Source organism: Chiloscyllium punctatum, chromosome 29 (assembly GCF_047496795.1).
Source record: "Chiloscyllium punctatum isolate Juve2018m chromosome 29, sChiPun1.3, whole genome shotgun sequence".
Lineage (NCBI taxonomy): Eukaryota > Metazoa > Chordata > Chondrichthyes > Orectolobiformes > Hemiscylliidae > Chiloscyllium > Chiloscyllium punctatum.
Genome location: NC_092767.1, coordinates 54,315,800 through 54,338,238, shown reverse-complemented (window position 1 = coordinate 54,338,238; position 22,439 = coordinate 54,315,800). Strand labels below are relative to the sequence as shown.

The window sequence follows — 22,439 nt, the reverse complement described above, 5'->3', positions numbered from 1 at the left end:
ATCTCCAGAACCCCCTCCGCCCCCTAAACCCCACCCTATCTCTGAAACCTCCTCCAGTCCCAATAACCTTCTCTTAGCTGTAACATCAATGCTCATTATCACTCCATGATGTCAGCCCTCCTGCAATTCTAGCCTCTTGACCATCCCCTGATTCCATCACTCCACCAGCCTTCAGCTGCTTGGGCCCTCCATGTTATCATCTCATAAGACTTTGAGCAATTTGCATTTCCCTTCTCTGATGAAGCCTGTCCATAGAAACCTGTTGTGGATTTACTAGAGTAATTCAGGAAGGGTCCCTCAACAGCACCTTGTAAACCCAACATCAATATCACCTTGAAGACAAGGCCAGCAATATGACGCAACACTACTCCTTCTGCAGTTACTCTCCATTTCACCCTTAATCCCAACTTTGAAAATAATCATCCTTCCTTCAGTTTTTCTGGGACAGAATCCTGGAACTCTCTCCCATGTGACTTTGCATTGGTGGTCAGGGTTCTTAAAACACAAGGACAGTGGAGTTAAAGAGGAGAGTTCCTTATCATTTCTGCCGGAGAGATTCGGGGGATGGGTAACAAGGCTGTCCCAGTCAGCGATGCCCACCTCATGTGAATCCACAAACAAGTATGTCGTTGTGATGTTCCATGGGAATGCACATTACATTCCTGTTCTGAGGGATACACAAGAACAGTAGGAAATGAGACTTGGTTGAATCAGTCAAAGAGCCAAGATGTTTCACATCAGTGTTCCAGCGAGATGTGGACAGTTACAAGGGGAGTCAGGGTGAAACAATACCTGCTGGAGTGTGATGACCTTCATTGTTCAGCTCTCTGAATATTGGAGTTGGGATGGTGTGCTGAGGTTGGACAGGAAGTTGGTAAGACCAGTTCTGGAAGACTGTGTCCTGTTCTGCTCACGCTGCTGTAGGAAGGATATTATTAAAATGGAGACGGTTCAGAAAAGATTGACCAGGATGATGCCAGGAGTGCAGGGTTTGAGATATAAAAATAGACTGGAGAGGCTGGGGACATTTTACAAAGAACATTACAGCACAGGAACAGGCCCTTCAACCCTCCAAGCCTGCACTGACACATTTTGCCTTCCATATTAAAACTGTCTTCACTTACAGGATCCGTATTCCCCTGTTCCCTTCCTATTCATGCCTGCTGCTGGATGCTTCTTGAAAACTCCAATTGTGTCTGCTTCCATTGTCTGTTCTGGCAGTGTGTTCCATGAACTCACCACCCTTTCCCCATGATAAACATGCCTCACATATCTCTTTTAAACACCCCCCTGACCCCTCCACCTTGAACCTGTGTCCCCAAGTAACTGACTCTTCCACCCAGAGCAAAGGCCTCATACTTTCCACCCTATCCATGCCATTCACAATCTTATAAACTTCTATAAGGTCACCCCTCAACCTCCTGCATTCCAGTGAACACAAACCCAGTCTATCCAATCTTTCTTCACAGGTAAGATCCCCCAATCCAGGCAACGTCCTGGTAAACATTTTTTGTCCCCTCTCTGAAGGATCCACATCAGAACTGTATGTGTTTTTCACTGCAGCATAGGAAATTGAGGGGTGACCTTGCTGAGGTTTATAAAATCATGACAGTGATTGATAAGGTGAATGACAAGGGTCTTTTCCCTAGTGTGGGGGAGTTCAGACTCAGGGCCATGTTTGGAAGGTCAGAGGAAAAAGATTTAAAAATTGAGGAGCGACTCTTTTTTCCCTAGAGTGGTTTGTGATGGAATGAACTTCCAGATGAAGTAATGTATGTGGGCACAGTTACAATGTTTAAAAGATGCCATCTCTTGATGCCAGTCATTTTTTTTTCTCTATTCTGTGCTACTGAATGCCCAAATTTCTGTGACATGCATTTCTGGAGGACTAACATGGCAAGGGAGTACATGTTAAATAGGAGGACCCTGGCAAGCACAGAAGATTAGACGGATCCTGGTTTGTGTGTTCCAGCCATCCGTGAAGGCAGCAGGATAGGCAGGTAAGGGAATTAAGAAGGATCAAAGCCACTGAATACATGAGCAGGGAGGTGTCATGTTGGAGCTTTACAGGATTTTGGTGAGACCACAGCTGGAATACTGTGTGCAGTTCTGGTCACCGCATGATAGGAAGGATGTGATTGTACTGGAGGGGGTGCAAAGGAGAACCACCAGGATGTTGCATTAGATTGAGCATTGCTTAACCTGCAGGAGTGTGTGTGTGTGTGTGTGGCTATGGTAACCCACCGAGCCTGCACATCCCCGGACATTATGGGCAATTCAGCATGGCCAATCCACCTAACCTGAACATTTTTGAAATCAGAGCACCCGAAGGGTACCCAAGCAGACAACATGCAAAACTCCACACAGCCACCCAAGGCTGGAATCAAACTCTGGTTCCTGGCACTGTGCTCCAGCAATGCTAACCTCTGAGCCACTCTCGGCCAGGGGATTTTTTTTTGGATCCATATCAACTTGCTGTGCTCAGATTCACAGCTTTATTATGAACGGTCAAATCACCATAATTCCAATTTCGCATCAGAGAAAGAGAGAGAGAGAGAGAGAGAGAGATGACGGGTGGTGAAGTTTGATTTAATTTGACTTACTATTGTCACTTTTTCTTCAAATAAATTCATGGGATGGTGGCACCATTGGCCAGGCCAGTGTTTATTGGCCATCCCGAATAGCCCAGAGGGCAGTTAAGAGTCACAGTACAAACAGGTCCTTCCCGTCTCCTGGTCCTCTCTTCATCCAAGGGTTACCCCTCCCACAGGTTCCTTCCTGAAAGAGCATCTCAGCCCAGGCTGGGGCGTGGGTTATTGGACTTGGCTGGCTCTGTGTTCTCTCTGGTTGTAGGTTCTCCGATCCAGACTGTACACCATCGCGATCCTCTCGTTTACTCCATCCGGGCGACACCAGTCCAGGAACGGCCGGAGAGAAGCAGAGACCGGGGAAGGAAACGCCTGTAGCCAGGCAGGCAATCGGGAGCGAGGGGAGCCCGGACTCCGAGAGAGAAACAACGGAACATTGGCTGGGTGTCATCCAGAGGAGGGTGGGAGGAGTTACTGAGAGAGACAGAGAGAGGGAGAGGAGTTACCGAGAGAGGGAGAGAGGAGTTACTGAGGGACAGAGAGGGAGGAGTTACTGTGTGTGTGTGAGAGAGAGGAGTTACCGAGAGAGGGAGGAGGGGAGTTACTGAGGGACAGAGAAAGAGAGAGAGGAGTTAATGTGTGTGTGTGTGAGAGAGGAGTTACAGAGAGAGAGGAAAGAGATAGAGGAGTTACAGAGGGAGAGAGGAGATACAGAGGGAGCGAGAGGAGTTACTGAGGGAGAGGGATGAGTTAGTGGAGGAGAGGGATTACAAAGGGAGAGGAGTTATAGAGGGAAAGGGATTACAAAGGGCTAACGGAGAGAGGGAGAGGTGTTAAAGTGGGAGAGGAATTCCAGAGGGAGAGCAGTTCCAGGGAGAGAGGGAGTGAAAGTCGGAGTCATTCGTTGAATCTTGGGGAATAGGAAAGACAAGAGTCTAACAAGGAGAGGGGACTGGCTGGGGCGACCTCTCCAGCAAATTGCAGTCACTCCTTCCCCACAGCCTTGTGGAGGCAGTGCTGCCCAGCACAGAGAGCATCCATTCTGCATTTGCCTATCGCCTGTAGGCTGGGGACACTGCCCTCTGGAAAGCGCTGTGCCCAAGCTGAGCCAGCGTTGTGCCCACTGGTCGTGCCTCAGATCAGCGCTGTGTGTGCTCAGTGTGGTCTTGTTGTGCCAATGGCTGCTGCTCCAGAGAGGAGGGGGCCGGCTGACCCTCAGGCTGGTGAAACCAGGCGCCAGTCCAATGCAGGAACCCCTCCTCCTGGACGAGGAGAACTCCACCTGCTGGCAGATCATCCAGGGGGACAGGCAGGAGGTGGAAAGAGCCCTCCTCAACTCCATTACTGTCTCCCTCAAGCACCAAGCCATCACTGAGGGAGATTATCTGAACATGACCCGAAATTGCAGATCGTTTGTGAGGGCCCGCAAGTATATCACTGTCCCCCTGAGCCCTGAGGAGGAAGACTTCCCCTTGGCTTACTCCATGGTCATCCACCAGAGCATTGAGATGTTCGAGAGGCTTCTACGGAGCATTTACACCCCACAGAATGTCTACTGTATCCACGTGGACCGCAAATCCCCGAGTCAATTTCATGCGGCCGTTCGGGCCATCGCGTCGTGTATCCACAATGTCTTTGTCGCAGCCAAGCTGGAGTGGGTCACCTATGCTGGCTGGAGCAGAGTTCAGGCAGATCTCAACTGCATGAAGGAGCTGCTGGAGAGCCCTGTCCCCTGGAGGTACTTCATCGACGTGTGTGGCCAAGACTTCCCCCTGAAGACCAACCGGGAGATAGTCCGCAGCCTCAGAGCTCTGAACGGCTTCAACGTGATTGAGTCAGATCCTGCACCAGGGTTCAAAAAGGTAACCGCCTTCCTGTCTGCTGGGCCTCTCTCCATCCAAGTGTTTTCCATCCTCCCTCCCTCTCTCTCCCCCCTCCAGTTCTTCACTCCTGCCTGTTACAAAGGGGTTACGGAAGGGTAACCCCTTTGTAACCCCTCTCCCTCTATAACCCCTCTCCCTTTTGAAATCCCTCTCCTCCACTAACTTATCCCTCTCCGTCAGTAACTCCTCTCTCTCCCTCTGTAACAAAGAGAGACAGGGTTGTTAGAACAGTTCAATTGCATGGAGGGAGGTTCAGAATGTACAAAGGAATATAGGAGGAGTTGGAGAGTTGAGCTGCAAACAGAATAGAAGGGCAATTGACGTTTCAGGTCGGAAACTTGCATCAGAACCCGGGGCGAGGAAGGGGCTGCAGAATGGGGTTGTGGGGCTGGGGAAAGGTAGGTGGGATGGCGATTGGTGGATGCAGGGAGAAGGTGGCTGTGATTGGACAGTGGGTAGGGTGGAGCAGATGGGTGGAAGGGAACATGGTCAGGTGAAAGGGATGGGGTAGAAAGAGGAGGCTGAGCCTGGGATAAGGAGGGATATAGACTGATTACAAGAGTATACAGGAATGTAGGTAGGTTAAGAGTGTAGGAGAAAGTGAGGACTACAGATACTGGAGATCAGAGTCAAGAGTGTGGCACTGGAAAAGCACAGCGGGTCAGGCAGCATCTGAAGAATCAATGTTTCGGACATAAGCCCTTCATCAGGAATGAGGTTTGTGGACCAGGGGGCCGAGAGATAAGTGGGATGGGTGTGGGGCTGGGGGTGGAAGGTAGCTGGGAATGTGATAGATGAAGGTATCGGTGGGGTGGGGGGTGGGGTGGGGGGGGGTTGTGGAAGGTCAAGTGGACAGGTGGGAAGGAAGATGGCCCAGTCAGGAGGGTGGTGCTAAGTTGGAGGCTTGGGACTGTGATAAGGTGGGGTGGGGAAATGATGAAACTAGTGAAATCAACATTGCAACCAGACGGATCAGGGTTCCAAGGTGGAATATCCAGGCATCAGGACCTGCATTCCCTTGGTGGGAGGGGGAGTTAGTGTTCCGCCACGGGGTGGTGGGGTTGGTTGGTGTGGGTGTCCCAGAGATGTTCTCTGAAACAATCCGCATGTAAGAGTTCTGTCTCCCCGATGTAGAGGACACCACATTGGGTGCAATGATGCAGTAGATGACATTGGTGGAGGTACAAGTATATTTGTCAGATGTGGAAGGATCCTTTGGAGCCTTGGACGGAGGTGAGGGGGGGAGGTGTGGGTGCAGGTTTTGCACTTTTCAGAGGCCAGGGAAGGTGGGTTGTTGAGGGGTGTGGATCTGACAAGGCAGTTGCAGAGGGAATAGTCTCTGAAATGCAGATGGACTGCAGAGGGAAATATGTCCCTAATGGTGCAGTCTGTTTGTAAGTGGCAGAAGTGGTGGAGGATAATGCAATGTATCCGGATGTTGGTGGGGTAGAAGGTGAGGACCAAGGGGTTCTGTCCCTGTTGCGTTGGGAGGGGTGTGGTTCAAGGGTGAAGGTACAGAAAATGGAGCAGATGCACTGGAGGGCATTGTCAACCATGTGGGAGAGGAAATTGTAGTTTTTGGAGGTAGGACACCATCTGAGATGTTCTGTGGTGGAATTGGTCCTCCTGGGAACAGATGCAGCAGAGGCAGAGAAATTGGGAATAAGGGATAGTGTTTTTACAGGGGTAGGGTGGGAGGAGGTGTATTCCAGGTAGCTGTGGGAGTTGGTGGGTTCGTCGTAGATGTCTGCGGTTAGTCGGTTGCCAGAGATGGAGATGGAGAGGTCCAGGAAGGGGAAGGAGGTGGCTCAGTGGTAAGCACTGCTGCCTCACAGCACCAGGGTCCCAGGTTCGATTCCAGCCTTGGATGACTGTCTGTGTGGAGTTTGCACATTCTCCCCGTGTCTGCGTGGGTTTCCTCCGAGTGCTCCGGTTTCCTCCCACAGTCCAAAGATGTGCAGGTCAGGTGAATTGGCCATGCTAAATTGCCCATAGTGTTAGGTACAATAGTCAGAGGGAAATAGGTCTGGGTGGGTTACTCTTCGGAGGGTCAGTGTAGACTTGTTGGGCCGAAGGGCCTGTTTCTACACTGTAGGTAAGCTAATCTAAAGGTGTCCGAGATTGTCCGGGTGAATTTGAGGTCAGGTTGGAAGGTGATGGTAGAATTAGAATTAATGAACTTTTCAACCACCTCATGCAAATACGAGGTAGTGCCAATCCAGTCATCAATGTAGTGGAGGAAAAGGTGGGGAATGGTGCTGATGGATGAAGAGGCAGGCATAGTTGGGGCCTATGTGGGTGCTTATGGCAACCCCTGAAGAGATAAGAGTGAACAAAAAAGAATGTAAGTTTGGTTCAGAGCATGGAAAGGATTATTCTTAGGTTGATAGTGAAATAGTCTCACAAACTTGATTGAGTTTTTTGAAGTAATAAAGAGGATTGATGAGGGCAGAGCGGTAAATGTGATCTACATGGATTTCAGTGAGGTATTCAACAAGGTTCCCCATGGGAGACTGATTAGCAAGGTTGGATCTCATGGAATATAGGGAGAACTAGCCTTTTGGAAACAGAACTGGCTCAAAAGGTAGAAGACAGAGGGTGGTGATGGAGGATTGTTTTTCAGACTGGAGACCTGTGACCAGTGGAGTGCCATAAGAATCGGTGCTGGGCCCTCTACTTTTTGTCATTTACATAAATGATTTGGATGCGAGCGTAAGAGGTACAGTTAGTAAGTTTGCAGTTGACACCAAAATTGAAGGTGTAGTGGACAGCAAAGAGGGTTACCTCAGATTACAACAGGATCTGGACCAGATGGGCCAATGGGCTGAGAAGTGGCAGATGGAGTTTAATTCAGATAAATGCGAGGTGCTGCATTTTGGGAAAGCAAATCTTAGCAGGACGTATACACTTAATGGTAAGGTCCTTGGGAGTGTTGCTGAACAGAGACCTTGGAGTGCAGGTTCATAGCTCCTTGAAAGCAGAGTCACAGGTAGATAGGTTAGTGAAGGCAATGTTTGGTATACGCTCCTTTATTGATCAGAATATGGAGTACAGGAGTTGGGAGGTCATGTTGCGGCTGTACAGGACATTGGTAAGGCCACTGTTGTAATATTGCGTGCAATTCTGGTCTCTTTCCTATTGGAAAGATGTTGTGAAACTTGAAAGGATTCCAAAATGATTTACAAGGATATTGCCAGGGTTGGAGGATTTGAGCTATAGGGAGAGGTGGAACAGGCTGAGGTGGTTTTCCCTGGAATGTTGGAGGCTGAGGGGTAACCTTATAGACGTTTACAAAATTATGAGGGGCATGGATAGGATAAATAGACAAAGTCTTTTCCCTGGGGTCGGGGAGTACAGAACGAGAGGACATAGGTTTCGGGTGAGAGGGAAAAGATATAAAAGAGACCTGAGGGGCAACATTTTCATGGAGAGTGTGGTACGCGTTTGGAATGAGCTGCCAGAGGATGTGGTGGAGGCTGGTACAATTGCAACATTTAAGAGGCATTTGGATGGGTATATGAAGAGGAAGGGTTTGGAGGGATATGGGCCGGGTGCTGGCAGGTGGAACTGGATTGGGTCAGGATATCTGGTCAGACCGAAGGATCTGTTTCCATGCTGTACATCTCTATGACTGTTAGTGGGTACTGCAGATGCTGGAGATTACAGTCAAGGTTAGAACAGTGTTGGAAGAGCATAGCAGGTCAGGCAGCATCCGAGGAGCAGGAAACCCCGACATCAAGAATAACTTCCCAGAGACCATTGTCCAGTCACCAACTCACCATTTTGTTTACACATGGAGTCCTTGACACGGATGCAGCTTCCTCAGAGCCAGCTCAGAGTGAACAGAACATCTGATCGTCTTGTTTATTTTTTTTCAGAAGCAGCCTCAGGAGTAGCAGTCGAAGTCGTCCCCAGGTGTAGGTAGGCCCAGGCAGCAGCAGCAGGGGTGCAGGCGCGGTCCAGGCTTCAGTCGGAGGAGCAGGCCCAGACTGTAGCAGCAGTGGTGGTAGTAGCTGCCTGTGCAGCTGAGCACAGCTTCAAATTAACAGAAATAAGCAGAAAGAAACCCCAGAAAACAATCACAACAAACCATGAAAAAAAATTAAAAATAAACTCCTCCTCAGTAGGAAGACACCAACAGCAGCACATAAGACACACTGAGGCTGTTTTGAAGTCAGTCTCCTCAAGAGGATTGAAGAGTCCTTCATATGCTGATCCAGCTCCCCTCGAGCCAGCTCTCAGTGAGCAGATCCCCTGACATGCCTGTTTATTTTTCTTCCACTTCCACCCGACAGCAGTCATGCTTATTTTTCCCTCGTACCCATGTCAAGTGTGTAGGTGTTTTTCACTGCATCTGACAAGTGTGTGAATCTTAATTTATGTGGGAAATAGAACTCACTCACTTCAATAATTTCAGTCCAAGACAAGATCTGCAGCAGCAGTATCATCTGATATACTCTTGCAAGAGTGATGTCTACAAGGTAGGCACACAGTACAAAACCTTGATACAATTCATTTCCCTTTCCCTCCTCCCACTACTCTAAACCCAGCGCCCATTCCTCTTGTTTATCTCTTGCCTTATCTGGCCTTGTGCGTAACAGTACAGGTTTTGCTTCGCCATTTCACCACATCCCTCTGTAGTCTACTGTTAGCGTATATCTTCCTTCAGTGCCATCTGCTTCCTTGCTTGCTAAAGCAACATTTCCTCTCATTCTTCATCCACACTGAGCCTTATGACCTCTTGATTGTGGTTTTTGTTTTTGCAGAAGCGGGAAACAGATGCTTATAACTGTTTGTACAAGTATATCCAGCTTAACCTACACTCCCCTTCCTCTTTCATGATTCAGCTTTGTGATTTTCGCAGACAACATTAATAATTGCTCCTCACAATTTATATTCCATCACCAGGAAGAAAGGAAACAGATAGTCCTGTTTATTTATATTTTATTAAACAATTCACAGTTTATACAAACAATTACATTTACAGCTGTATACAGAGAAACAGCAATTTTACAAGGGAGGGGAATGACAAAGCCAAGCCCCAAACCCTGACATTCAACCGGTTTTCAGGGAAATGAAGACAAACCTCAAACCCCAGTTTCAATCATTACAAACAGTAACAATGACATTCATACATATAAGACAGTCCACTTGTGTAAGAAACAGTGCATACAATACAGACCCCCAAAAAAACAGCAAGTCTTCCCACCCCACCCACCCCAATCCCTCCCACCTTCCGGCCGCTCTAAGGCAGCCCGCCCCTATATACCTTCCGGCTCTCGATCTGCCATGACACACCTTTCGACCACCTCTAGGACAGCCTGCCCCGTTACCCGCCCGGGGCGGCAGCGCTGAGGACTGCTTTTGGCTCTCTGTCTGCCCCTACTTACCATTGGGCTCTCATCACCCCAATGCACCGTCCGGCCAGTGGACTACCCCGACACACCTTCCATCACCTCTAGGACAGCCCATCCCCTTCCCTGGGACGACAGCGTGCAGGGTAGCCCACAAGCCTTCCGGATCTCAGCCTGTCCCTATGCGCCTTCTGGCTCTTGGCTGCTCTGAGACATCTTCCGACCACCTGTAGGACAGCCCATCCAGATTACCCCTTCTCAGGACGACTGCGCTCAGAATGGCCTCCCCATCTACTGGCTCTCGGGGCAACTGGCATCAGGGTGGCCTACCCACCCTCTGGTTCTCGGGGTGACAGCTTTCAGGACGACCCATGAACGTCCCAGCTCACAGTAAGGCCTGCCAGACCCAGGGACACACAAGACAGTGCAGGTGATAAGCCCAACAAGAAACACAATAGAGTTAATTGTGAAAAAATGGAGTCCTTTCTGGTACACAGAGACTAAATATAGAGTCTTCAAAAAAATAGAGTTCTCAGGAACAGAGTCCACTCCAGTTTACAACATGTGTTGTCAGAAATAGAGTCCACTGCTAAAAACAAGGTCTACAACCAAGGGCAGAGTCCACTCCCAAAGGCAGCAAATGCACACCCCACAGCACACAGGTGTTCAGTCTCCATGGAGTCCTGGCACATCCTTGGAGAGCCAGGCCCACTCACAGGAACACAGTACATTGTAAAGGTGGTTAACTCACAGGGGTTTTGGTCCACTCCTGAAGGGAAGGTCTTCTCCCAAACTCCAGGATACAGCAAGTGCTCACCTTCCAGCACGCACACATGTGTTCAATCTTCAGAAGCCCAGGCTCAGGGCTGGGCCTCCCCATAGGAACAGGTCCTCTGGTAAAATGTATGTCTTCCACAAGGGTTCAGTCCAAACAATGAGGACACATACAAAAAACAAAGAAAACTGGAGTACAAGGACTAAGCCCTACCACAAAATTAACATTATCCTTTTCTCAAAAGTGAAGAAAAGAGTAACACACGGACTATAACCAGTCAGTGAAACAACAATCCCCTAATGAGAACTTAGTTACACCTGAAACACAGTATGTGCATCAGGAGTTTAACAATCAGTCCTCCCTAAAGGAATGCCAGTTAACAAACTGGCTAAATAATTCAGCCAGTTCAGTAATCAGGTTTCCCCCATACAAAAACCAAGCAGAAACCAACAGTAACACACTGACTGTGACCCAGCCAGCACAGAGTCAGTCCCCGAAATCAAGAAGACCTCTGAATCTCCTGTTTATAAATTTTATTAAACAGTTACAAAACAATTTACAAAAACAGTTAACATTTACAACTGTATACAAGAGATAGAAATTTTACAAGGGAGAGGAGCATTCCCCTATTTATTTTATTAAACAAGTACAAAAAAGAGGTTACTGCACAACAGTTAACATTTACAGCTGCATACATCAGCAAATTTACAAGGGAGAGGAGCAGCAAAGCTAGGCCCCAAACCTTACCGTTCAACCAGTTTACATGGAATTGAGGACAAACCACAAATCCCAGTTTCAAATATGAAAAGACAGCAACAATGACATTTATGCATAAGACAATCCTGTTATGTTAAAAAGTGCAGATAATACAGACCCAGCAAGCCCCCATCCCTCCCAACTTCCGACCACTCTCAGGCAGCCTGCCCCTACACACCTTCCGGCTCTCGGTCCACCCTGACACACCTTTCAACCACCTCTAGGACTGCCCGCCCCAGTACCCACCTGGGGTGACAGCGCTGAGGACGGCTACCCACCTTCTAGCTCTTGGTCTGCCCCTACGTACCATTGGGCTCTCACCCACCCCGATGGGCCATCTGGCCAGTGGGCTATCCTGGCACACCTTTCGGCCACCTCTAGGACAGCCCCCCCCCTTCCCTTGGACGACAGCGTGCAGGGCAGCCCACAAGCCTTCTGGATCTCAGCCCGCCCCTACGCGCTTTCTGGCTCTCGGCTGCTCTGACACAGCTTTCGACCACCTCTAGGACAGCCCGTCCCGATTACCCCTTTTCGGGACAATAGTGCTCAGAACGGTCTACCCACCATCTAGCTCTCGGGGAGACTGTCATCAGGGTGGCCTACCCACCCTCCGGCTTTCGGGACAGCCTACCAACCTTCAGGTTTGCAGGATGGCCTACCCACCCTCCGGCTCTCAGGGTGACAGCTTTCAGGACGGCCCACGAGCCTCCCAGCTCACAGTAAGACCTGCCAGACCCAGGGACATGCAAGACAGTGCAGGTGATAAGCCCAACACACCATATGATAGTTAATTACCAACAAACAGAGTCCTTTCTCGTCCAGGTCCATTAGCACAGACATTTTTCTTCAAAATGTAGAGTCCGTTTCCAGGCCAGAGGGGTGGAGAGAGTGCCATACAAGGCCTTGATGAGACCACATCAGAATTAGACTGTACATTTTTCTCTCATTTAAAACATAAAATAATTACATTGACAGCAAGTTTCACCTGCCTTTTTCCCAGGGATGAAGGGTTTATCTTATGAAGGAAGGTTGAACAAATTGGCTTTTACACATTTAAGTTTGGAAATCTGAGAGATCGTTTTGAAATGTATAAGTTTCTCTGAGGGGACATGGTAAGGTGGTTGCTGGGACATTGCTTTCTCTTGTAGGTTTGACAAGGTGTTCTGTAGAATAAGATATCGTCAGAGTCCTACAGCACCAAAACATACCCTTTCATCCAACTCATCCATGCCAACCAGGTATCCTAATTGGAACTAGTCCCCTTATCCTGTATTTGGTCCATATCCCTCTAAACCTGTCCTATTTATGTCGTCTGTTAAATCTTGTGGTTGTACCCACTACAACAATTCTTTTTGGCAACTTGCTCCGTATTTGCACCACCCTCAGGTCTCACCTTAAACCTATGCCCTCTGGGTTTGGACTCCCCCATCCTGGGGCTATTCACTTTTATTGATTTCCCCCACAATTTTATAAACTTCAATATGGTCACCCTTCACCCTCCAATACTCCAGTGAGAAAAGTCCTAGCCTATCTAGCCTCTCCTTATAACTGCAGTCCTGGCAACATCTTTGTAAATCTATTCTGCATCCTTTGCAGTTTAACAACACCCTTCTAACAGCAGGGCGATCACAAATTTATCCAATACTCCAAAAGTGGCCTCACCAATGCCTTGCAGAATTATTTTCCCCTGAGAGGGCTGTTGCACTGTGTAAATCTTTTCTGTACGAAGTTGTGAAGGCTGAGTTGATGAAGTTATGAAAGGATGAGCAAGGTGACCTTTTTTTAAAAAAAAGATAAGGACCCGGGGCAAACGATAGAAATGTGGAATTGAAATTGCAACCAGAAGAGCAGTGATCTTCTTGAATGGTGGAGCAGACTTGAAGGGACGAATGGCTGACTTATGCTATGATATTGGTGGAGACAGGTTATGCCTTAGTTCAAATAAAGAGTAAGGAGTTTTCTGACCACTCAGCTAAGGGCTTTGGTGTCCCTCCTGATAACATGAACCTTGAAGTTAATCTTCCTCTGCGCCAGTCACAGAATTAAAGAATTCTTGCGGAAGGATGTCATTCAGTCCATCGTGTCTGTAATTATTCTACATCTAGTACCAATCTCCTGCATTTCCACATTCAGCTCTGGCAACATCTTGTAAATCTTTTCTGAACCTTTTCAAGTTTCACAACATCCTTCCTATAGCAGGGAGACCAGAATTGCATGCTGTATTCCAGAAATTGCCAAACCAATGTCCTGTTCAGCCACAGCATGACCTCCCAACTCCTACATACAACGCACTGACCAATAATGGCAAGTGTAGCAATCGACTTCTTCACTACCCTGTCTATCTGCGTCTCCTTTTTCAAGAAACTATGAATCTGCATTCCACGATCCCTTGTTTCATCATCACTCCCCAGACTTTTCCATGAAGTGTATTATTCCTGCCCTGATTTGCCTTTCCAAAATGGAGCACCTCACATTTAATCGACATTAAACTCCATCTGGCACTCCTCGGCCTATTATCCCAGCTGATCAAGATCCCGTTGTACTCTGAGGTTGACTTGAAATATTACTCTGGATGTAGGTTTGCTCGTTAAGCTGGAAGGTTCATTTTGAGATGTTTTGTCACCATACTAGGCAATATCTTCAGCGAACCTTCCAACTCAGCGAGCAAACCTACATCTAAAACCTCAACCTGAACTACAAACCTTCTCAAACCTTGCTGATATATTACTGTCATGTATAATCGAGTTACAGTAAAAAATGTTGTCTTATGTGCTTTACAGTCAGATATTGATCGGTTAAGTTGGCAAAAATGTTGGCAAATGGAGTGCAATGTGGGAAAATGTGAAGTTGTTCATTTGGAAGGGAAATCAAAAGAATAGAATATTATTTAAATGGAGAAAGCTTCAGAAAGCTGCAACACAAAGGGACTCAGGGGAACTAGTGAATGAAACGTGGAAAGCTTGCACACGAGGGCAGCAGGTAATTGGGAAGACTAATGGAATGTTGGACAAAAACAGAAATTTCTGGAGAGACTCAGCAGGTCGGGTAGCATTCATGGAGAGAAAACAGAGTCAATGTTTCGAGTCTGGTGACCTTTCTTTCGAACTGAAGTGGAATGTTTGCCCTTATTTGAAGGGGGGTTGGAGTATAAAAGTCAGGCAGTCTTACTGCAACTGTGCAAGGTGCTTGTGAGAGCACATCCGGAGTACTGTGAGCACTTCTGGTCACCATATTTAAGAAAACATGTTGTTTCATTTGAGGAAGTTAAGAGAATGTTCAGTGGGATGGCCCCATTATGGAGGGATTGTCTTAAAAACAAAAGGCTAAACAGGATTCTACTCACTGGAGTTTAGAAGAATGAGAGGTGACCCCATTGAAATGGACAGGATTAAGGGGCTTGACTGGGTAAATGTTGAAAGGATGGTTCTCCTCATGGGAGAGTCCAAATCCGGGGGGGGGTTATTGTCTCAGAATAAAGGGGCACCAGTTTAAGATTGAGATGAGGTGGAATTTCCTCTCTGAGAAGGTTGTGAATCTTTGGAATTCCTAGCCACAGAGAGCTGTCCTTGTATATATTTAAGGCTCAGATTCTTGCTCAGTTGAGGAATTAAGCGTTACTGGGATACGGCAAGAACATGGACTTGAGGAATGTTGAATCAGCCATGATCCTCGTGAAGCTGGCTTGAGGGACCAAATGGCCGACTCCTATCCTGCCTTGTTAATGGTCTTACATTTACTGATGAAACTGTTCAAAGATGTTATCGCACAACTCTGGAGCAGAAGCGACTTGAACCTGGGTCTCCGAGGCTCACACCGCATGGATCCTAGTTTACTTTGTATCATGCATTTGACATTCATGCTGGTAGTTATGGCTGCAATTCGCACCAACCTGCCTTAGATCAAATTAATGAAGCGAAGTCAGTGCAGGTTTTCAAAAGGTAAGTCTCCAACCTCGCATCATGCATTGATGAAGTAGCTGAGAATTTGAATGCAGAGAATATTGTCTGAACTGGATTCAATGAAGTGTTTCACTAGGCACTAGATAAAAATGGCTGGACAACAAAATTGACAACACAAGCCCTGATTCATGGATCTTGTTTTGGACGAGAGGTTGGTAGGTTGGTAGGTGGGAATGATCCACACAGCTGGGACATATAAACATCAAGACCCGGAGCAGGAGAAGATGATTTGGCCCTCAATGAGGCCCACCATACTATATGATCATGGCTAATTCTCTATCTCAATGCCATACTACCGCTTTCTCCCCATGCCTTTGATGCTTTTGAAAACTAAATATTTGTTAATCGCATTCTTGGATATATTCAATGACTCAAACTCCACAGCTTTCTGTGGTACAGAATTCCATAACTTCACTATCCTGTAAGTTAAATGTTTCCGTATCTCAGCCTTAAATAGACGACTGCTTTTATTCAATATGTCAGTGATATCAATCTTGGAGTATGTGGCAGAATGCCCATATTCGGGGCAATGATAAACCTGGAGGATTGGCAAATGGTGAGGATGATGTGAATTGTCCAGAGTCACCACAATGAACAGACAGCATCCAGTCAGTGGTGAATACAGAAGAGTGTAAGGTGCTATGTTTTGGGAGAAGGATGTGGAGAGGTAATAGAAATGTAATGGCACAATCGGAAAGAGTGCACAGGATTAGAGGGATCTGGCGATAAACATTCATCAACATTAGAAGATGGGGGAGGCCATAAGAGGGTAGAAAAGCAGAAGGCTTCATAAATAGAGGCATTGATGCCAATAAATGGTTGAGTTATGCTGCATGTCGAATTGGTTTAGCCCCAGTTGGATTGTTGTGGTCATTTCCGGTGACTATAAAACGATGTGAGGGCCCTCAGGACAGGGAGGAGATTTCGCAGAATGGTGCCAGGGTTTAAGTTGGATGGCACAGTTGGAAAGGTCAACGATGCTCCCATTGGAACAAAGGAGATTGGGGTGAGGTTTATTCAATGGGTACAGGATGAGCACTCGGTAATGAAGACAAGGAAATACACTTCACTGTTCACCGATTGTCCAAGTGCAATGGAATTCAGATGTAAGTTTTTGGGTTAGAGGCATGGTGGGGAGATCTGAGGAATTGAAACGTAAATGAAGCCTAAACTACATTTGTATGAGATGATGGCAAGTTCCGATGTAAGTTGGAAAAAAAAATCTGCTCCCATACATACAAGGAACAAGAGTAGGCCATTGGCCCTTTTGATCCTGTTCCACCATCCACATTCCTGCATACCATCTATCCTCCCCTTGGTAACCAAGGATCCATATCTCCCATGCATGATGCCACAAGGACCGAGGATAAAAGATATCTTTTGACACAATGTAAATAAAGTGTCTTGTGTCTTGCGAAAGGGGTGGCACGGTGGCTCAGTGGTTAGCACTGTTGCCTCACAGCGCCAAAGACCTGGGTTCAATTCCAGCCTTGGGCGACTGTCTGTGTGGAGTTTGCACATTCTCCCCATGTCTGCTTGGGTTTCCTCCAGGTGCTCTGGTTTCCTGCCACAATCCACAAAAATGTGCAGGCCAGGTAGATTTGTCGTGCTAAATTGCCCGTAGTGTTCGGGTACATTAGTCAAGGGTAAATATTGGGTAGGATAATGGGTGTGGATGGGTTGCTCTTCAGAGGATTGGTGTGGACTTGTTGGGCCAAATGGCCTGTTTCCATACTGTAGAGAATCTAATGTGTGGTGTCCTTCACTCTGAGGGAGGAGCTTTGGATTCAAGTCCTACTCCAGGAGCTGATGGCCATAGGAAGGTGTCTTCATTGCTTTTGTGAGACACTCAAGGGTATGGGCCAAGTGCTACAAAATGGGATGAGAATAGTTCGAAGCTGGTCTTTTTGACCAGTGCAGACACGATGGGCTGAAGGGCAACTTATTATTTTGGTGCTCTAAACCTCAATAACCAGAGAGTATGGAGTTACAGCATCATACAGTATGGAACAGACCCTTCAGTTCAACCTGTCTGCGCTGACCAGTCATCCCAATCTGACCTAGTCCTATTTGCCAGCCTTCGGCACATATCTCTCTAACCTATTCCTATTCATGTCCACATCTAGATGCCTTTTAAATATTGTCATTGTACCAGCCGCATCCACCACCTCTTGGTAGCTCATTCCAAGTACACATCACCCACTGCATGAAAAAGTAACCCCTCAGGTCTTTCCCCTCTCAACTTAAACCTATGCTTCTAGTTTTGGACTCCCCCACCCTTGGGAAAAGACCTTTGGCTATACAGCCGACCTGGAAGGAATCAAAATGGGGCAAGAACAGAAAAGGAGGTCAGCTAAACAATTCTGATCAGCAACAGAAAAGTGCAGCCAAGCACGTATGTAAGCGAGCTAGCTTACTGAAACTGGCTCCCGTTAAGTGAGAAGGCAGGAAGACGGAAACAACACTCAACAGGTGTTGTAGAAGTTTAAGGTCAATGATCTAATGCTAAACATCACGTACCTAGATCAGGATCTGATTGATCAGTTGTGTTGCTAAGGCTTGGAATCAAAATGTAATTCGTGAAAAGGGAATGCTGATTTGTCTGTAAAAGTGTGTTTGCAGCTTCCTGTTTCAGACTCTCCAGACAAGGGTGGGCTTTAACCCGGCTGGTTGAGTCTTCTTGCATGTATGTGATAAAGGAAGCTGTGTGAAGTGCACTATCATCCGGCTGATCATTTCAACATCGATCCATGCTCCTCCTGATTTTATGAACGTCTGTAAGGATACCCCTCAGCGTCTGACCCTCCAGGGAAAATAGCCCCAGCCTATTCAACCTCTTACTGTAGCTCAAACACTCCAATCTTGGCAACATCCTGGAAAATCTTTTCTGCACCCTCTCAAGTTTAACAACATCCTTTCTTTCGAAGGGCGACCAGAATTGTATGCAGTATTTTAAAAGTGGCCTCACCAATGTCCTCTACAGACAATAGATCACACTTGGTAATGGCAAAGGCATATCAGAGATAGTCAAAGATATTCCTACTTATGGACAATAGGTGCAGGAGTAGGCCATTCAGCCCATCGAGCCAGTATCACCATTCATTATGATCATGGCTCATCATCCACAATCAGTATCCTGTTCCTGCCTTATCCCCATAACCCTTGATTCCACTATCTTTCAGAGCTCTATCCATCTCTGTTACAGCTGCAACATTACATCCCAACTCCTATACTCAATGCCCTGACCAATGAAGGTAAAGGTATCAAACACCTACTTCACAACCCTGTCTATCTGCAATGCAACTTTCAAAGATCTATATCCCTGCACACCATGTCCTTCTCTCTAAGGCAAAAGCTCTGTGTTCAAGTCCCACTCCAGGAGTTGATGACCACAGGAAAGTGTCTCCATTGCACTGGTGAGGCATGAAAGGCAATGTTCTCAGTGCTGGAAAATGAGACTGGAGTAGCAAGGAGCCTGTTTTGCCAGCGCAGACACGATGGGCTGAAGGATCTATTTTTCGGGTGCTCTCAATCTTTATGACCAGAGGGCACAGTTTGAAGTGTATTTTTGGAGCCAGATCCACTGGGAGAGTTTGAGGATGAGTTTTATGTTTGCTCAGCGAATGAGCATTGGGAGATGGTTTGGGAGGCAGGGATATGGGGAAATTGGCAGGTGACTGGCACTAGGCAATAGGAGTGAGAAAGGCCTGAGGGGCTGAATGGCCTTGTTCTCCACTGTAAGGTGAGTAACTGAGAGAAGGAGTGTGCATGGATCTTGCTGGAGCTGGGGGCGAGGAGAGTGCAGAGGAGTTGGGGAGGGAAAAAGCCATAGGTGAAGTTGAAAAGCTATCATTTCTGCTTTCTCATCTCTCTCACTCCCTCTTGCGCTTGCCTTTTAGAAACGTTGGCAATACCACCACGATACCCTCGACCAAGTCGTCTTGACGGCGCAACTCAAAGACCAGCCGAACATCAGCCCCTCCATCTTCGTGGGCAGCGCCTACTTCATGGCCTCCAGAGAGTTTGTCGGCCATGTGTTTGACAGTGCCGAGATCCAGGCCTTCCTCAAGTGGTCGGAGGACACCTACAGCCCAGACGAGCATGTGTGGGCTACCCTGCACAGAATGCCCAATGTACCAGGCTCCATCCCGTACACCCAAGCAGCCACCAGGACACTTGGCCGGGCAGTAAAGTGGTCCTTTGAGGCTGGTGACATTGCGAGGGGTGCCCTATACCCTCCCTGCACGGGAAGGTATCGCCACTTGGTTTGTGTATATGGGGTAGGAGATCTACATTGGGTGGTCCGTCAGAGATGTTTCTTTGCAAATAGGTTTGACCTCAACATGGACAACACGGCAGTACAGTGCATGGAGGAATATCTCCGAAACAGGACACTTGGTAAAACTGGGGCTGGGTTAGAGGTTGGGACAGAGTAAACCTCGGTGATGGTGGTAGGGGTGGTGGGTGAGACATCGGAAACACTGAGAGACTGGGCACTGTGAAACTAGGCACTGTGAGACTGTATACTATAACACTGGCTGCTGTGGAGGCCAGGCACAGTGAGACTGCATACTGTAACATGGCCACTGTAACACGAGACAGTGTGAGGCTGGGCACTATAGTGTTGGGCACTGTGGAGATTGGATACCTTAATACTATCCACTGTAACACTGGGCACTGTGAAACTTAGCACTGTAACATTAGTCACTGTAAGAGTCAAAATGTGTGGTGCTGGAAAAGCACGGCAGGTTAGGCAGCATCCGAGGAGCAGGAGAACCGATATTTCAGGTATAAGCCCTTCATCACAAATGTGGAGGAGTAAGGGGGTTGAGAGATAAATAGAGTGAGGGTGGGGCTTTTGGGGAAGGTAGCTGGGAAGGTGCTCAGTAAATCCAGCTGGGGGGGTAATTGTGATTGGTCGGTGGGGAAGGTCGAACATATAGTTAGGAAGGAAGATGGACAGGTCAAGAGGGGAGAGCCGACTTGGAGGGTTGGATCTGGGATGAGGTGGGGGGAGAGGAGAGATTTGGAAACTAGTGATGTCAATGTTGATGCCATGTGGTTGAGGGTCCCAAGGCAGAAGATGAGGTGTTCTTCCTCCAGTCGTCAGATAACTTGGATTTGGTGGTGCAGGAAGTGTCATTGTGGCGTGGGAGGGGGAGTTGAAGTGGTTGGCCACAGGTCGATGGGGTTACTTGTGCCCAGTCTCACAGGGACACATCCACCAATAATCTCAACACTGCACGTGTGGACACTGCATTACTGGAACACTGCACGAGTGGGCATTGCATTACTGGAGCACTGCACAAGTGGGCACTGCATTACTGAAACACTGTATTACTGGAACACTGCACGAGTGGACACTGCATTCCTGGAACACTGCACGAGTGGGCATGCACAGCTGGACACTGCAAGACCAGTGTTGTGACCATCACTATTTTTTTATTTTTCTCATTTTGGTTTGGAACTGAGTCCAAATTGAGAATTGAACTTTGAACAGTGGCTAGTTCTTCTTTAAAAAAAAATTGGAGAGCCAAAAGACTGATGTTTGCTGTTAGAATCTGGCCAGGAAAGATAATGCAGGTGAATTACTGCTCTCTGAACACAGCAGACGCTTCAGCACCGAGATGTAGTTCTGCTCAGGGACTGACAGCTGGATGGATATTGAATGGGTCAATCAGTAAGAGGAATGCTGTCAGGCAGGTAACCACAGAGAATGGTGAGAAAGAAAGCAAAAACCATGAGTGACCTTGCTCTGACTGGATTTTGGGCTTGGAGGAAGTGCTTCTTTGGAAGTTGCTGGACTGGTCTGATCTTCTTTTTGGTTTGACTTTGTCTAGTTATTTCCCCAGTTGTTAACTTGTTAAAAGATCTGAGATGAGAATGTGAGTCGTCGGGAATGAGTATTAGTCTCCACAGTTCTGCAGAATTTGTTCGCATTGACTGGTGACTTTAAATTCAAACATGGTGTACAGTTCTTGTGCCTGTAATACAACCCAGCATAAAGGATTTCATGATGGCCTACTATTTATCATTGAAACTGTTATCAACTGGCAATTTAAAATTTTAAACAAGTTTATCTCTTAATTGTCTGCTGGTGTGCGAATTGGGGGGGGGGGGGGGGGAGGGGGGTGCATGGGTTTATGATCATCTGTGTTCTGCATAGTGACATAAACAGAAATTAACAATCTATTAAGTTATAAACTTGACATCCAAGATCTGTTATTTGTAAATTCTGGTCAGGAACAATTGAACGATTTTGTAGGTCATTGAATGGTTGAATGTCACTGTGTTGCAAATCCAGTGATCGGGAGGTTGGTTTTGGTTCAGCTTCATTTTTCTGTATCACTCCAGACACCGTACCTCCAGGCACAATAACTCTGGACACTATCACTCTGGTTACAACACTGTCACTCTGGACACTATCACTAGATACTTTGAGATCAGACTGTGACATTGGACAGTGTAATGCTGGACATTGCGATGTCAGATGTTTTAACTATAGACACTAACACTGGAAATAGTGACACTGGATATCATTTGGATGCAGATAAAAAAGGAAAACAGTAAAAAAGAAAACAAATGAGATAGAATCTACTTGTAGAAATGGGAACTAAATGGGACTGAGTGAGAATGATTCTGGCTGTTTAATGAACAGAAATCAGAACACTGCAATGATGTCCACATCTAATTGAGGGTCTCGGGGTGGATTGTATAAAGAATACCAATTCCTTCGCCTCCGCCTCATCTGCTCCCAGGAGGACCAGTTCCACTACCGAACAGCCCAAATGGCCTCCTTCTTCAAAGGCCGCAATTTCCCCTCCGATGTGGTCGACGATGCTCTACACCGCATCTCCTCCACTTCCCGCACCTCCATCCTTGAACCCTGTCCCTCCAATCGCCACCAAGACAGAACCCCACTGGTCCTCACCTTCCACCCCACCAACCTCCGGATACATCGTCATTTCCGCCACCTCCAAACAGACCCCACCACCAGGGATATATTTCCCTCCCACCTCTATCAGCGTTCTGGAGAGATCACTCCCTCCACAACTCCCTCGTCAGGTCCACACCCCCCACCAACCCAACCTCCACTCCCGGCACCTTCCCCTGCAACTGCAAGA

The 22,439-nt window shown here is 47.4% G+C and overlaps 1 protein-coding gene across 1 annotated transcript; it reads left to right on the top strand.

Moving 5' to 3' along the window:
- The first annotated feature begins 592 nt into the window (after window positions 1-592).
- LOC140454671 (beta-1,3-galactosyl-O-glycosyl-glycoprotein beta-1,6-N-acetylglucosaminyltransferase 3-like) lies at window positions 593-19,751 on the top strand. The gene is made up of 4 exons (XM_072549604.1): window positions 593-621; window positions 2,854-3,049; window positions 3,782-4,450; window positions 19,215-19,751. The coding sequence occupies exons 1-4, from the start codon at window positions 593-595 to the stop codon at window positions 19,749-19,751; spliced, it is 1,431 nt and encodes a 476-aa protein (XP_072405705.1).
- The last annotated feature ends 2,688 nt before the right edge of the window (window positions 19,752-22,439 follow it).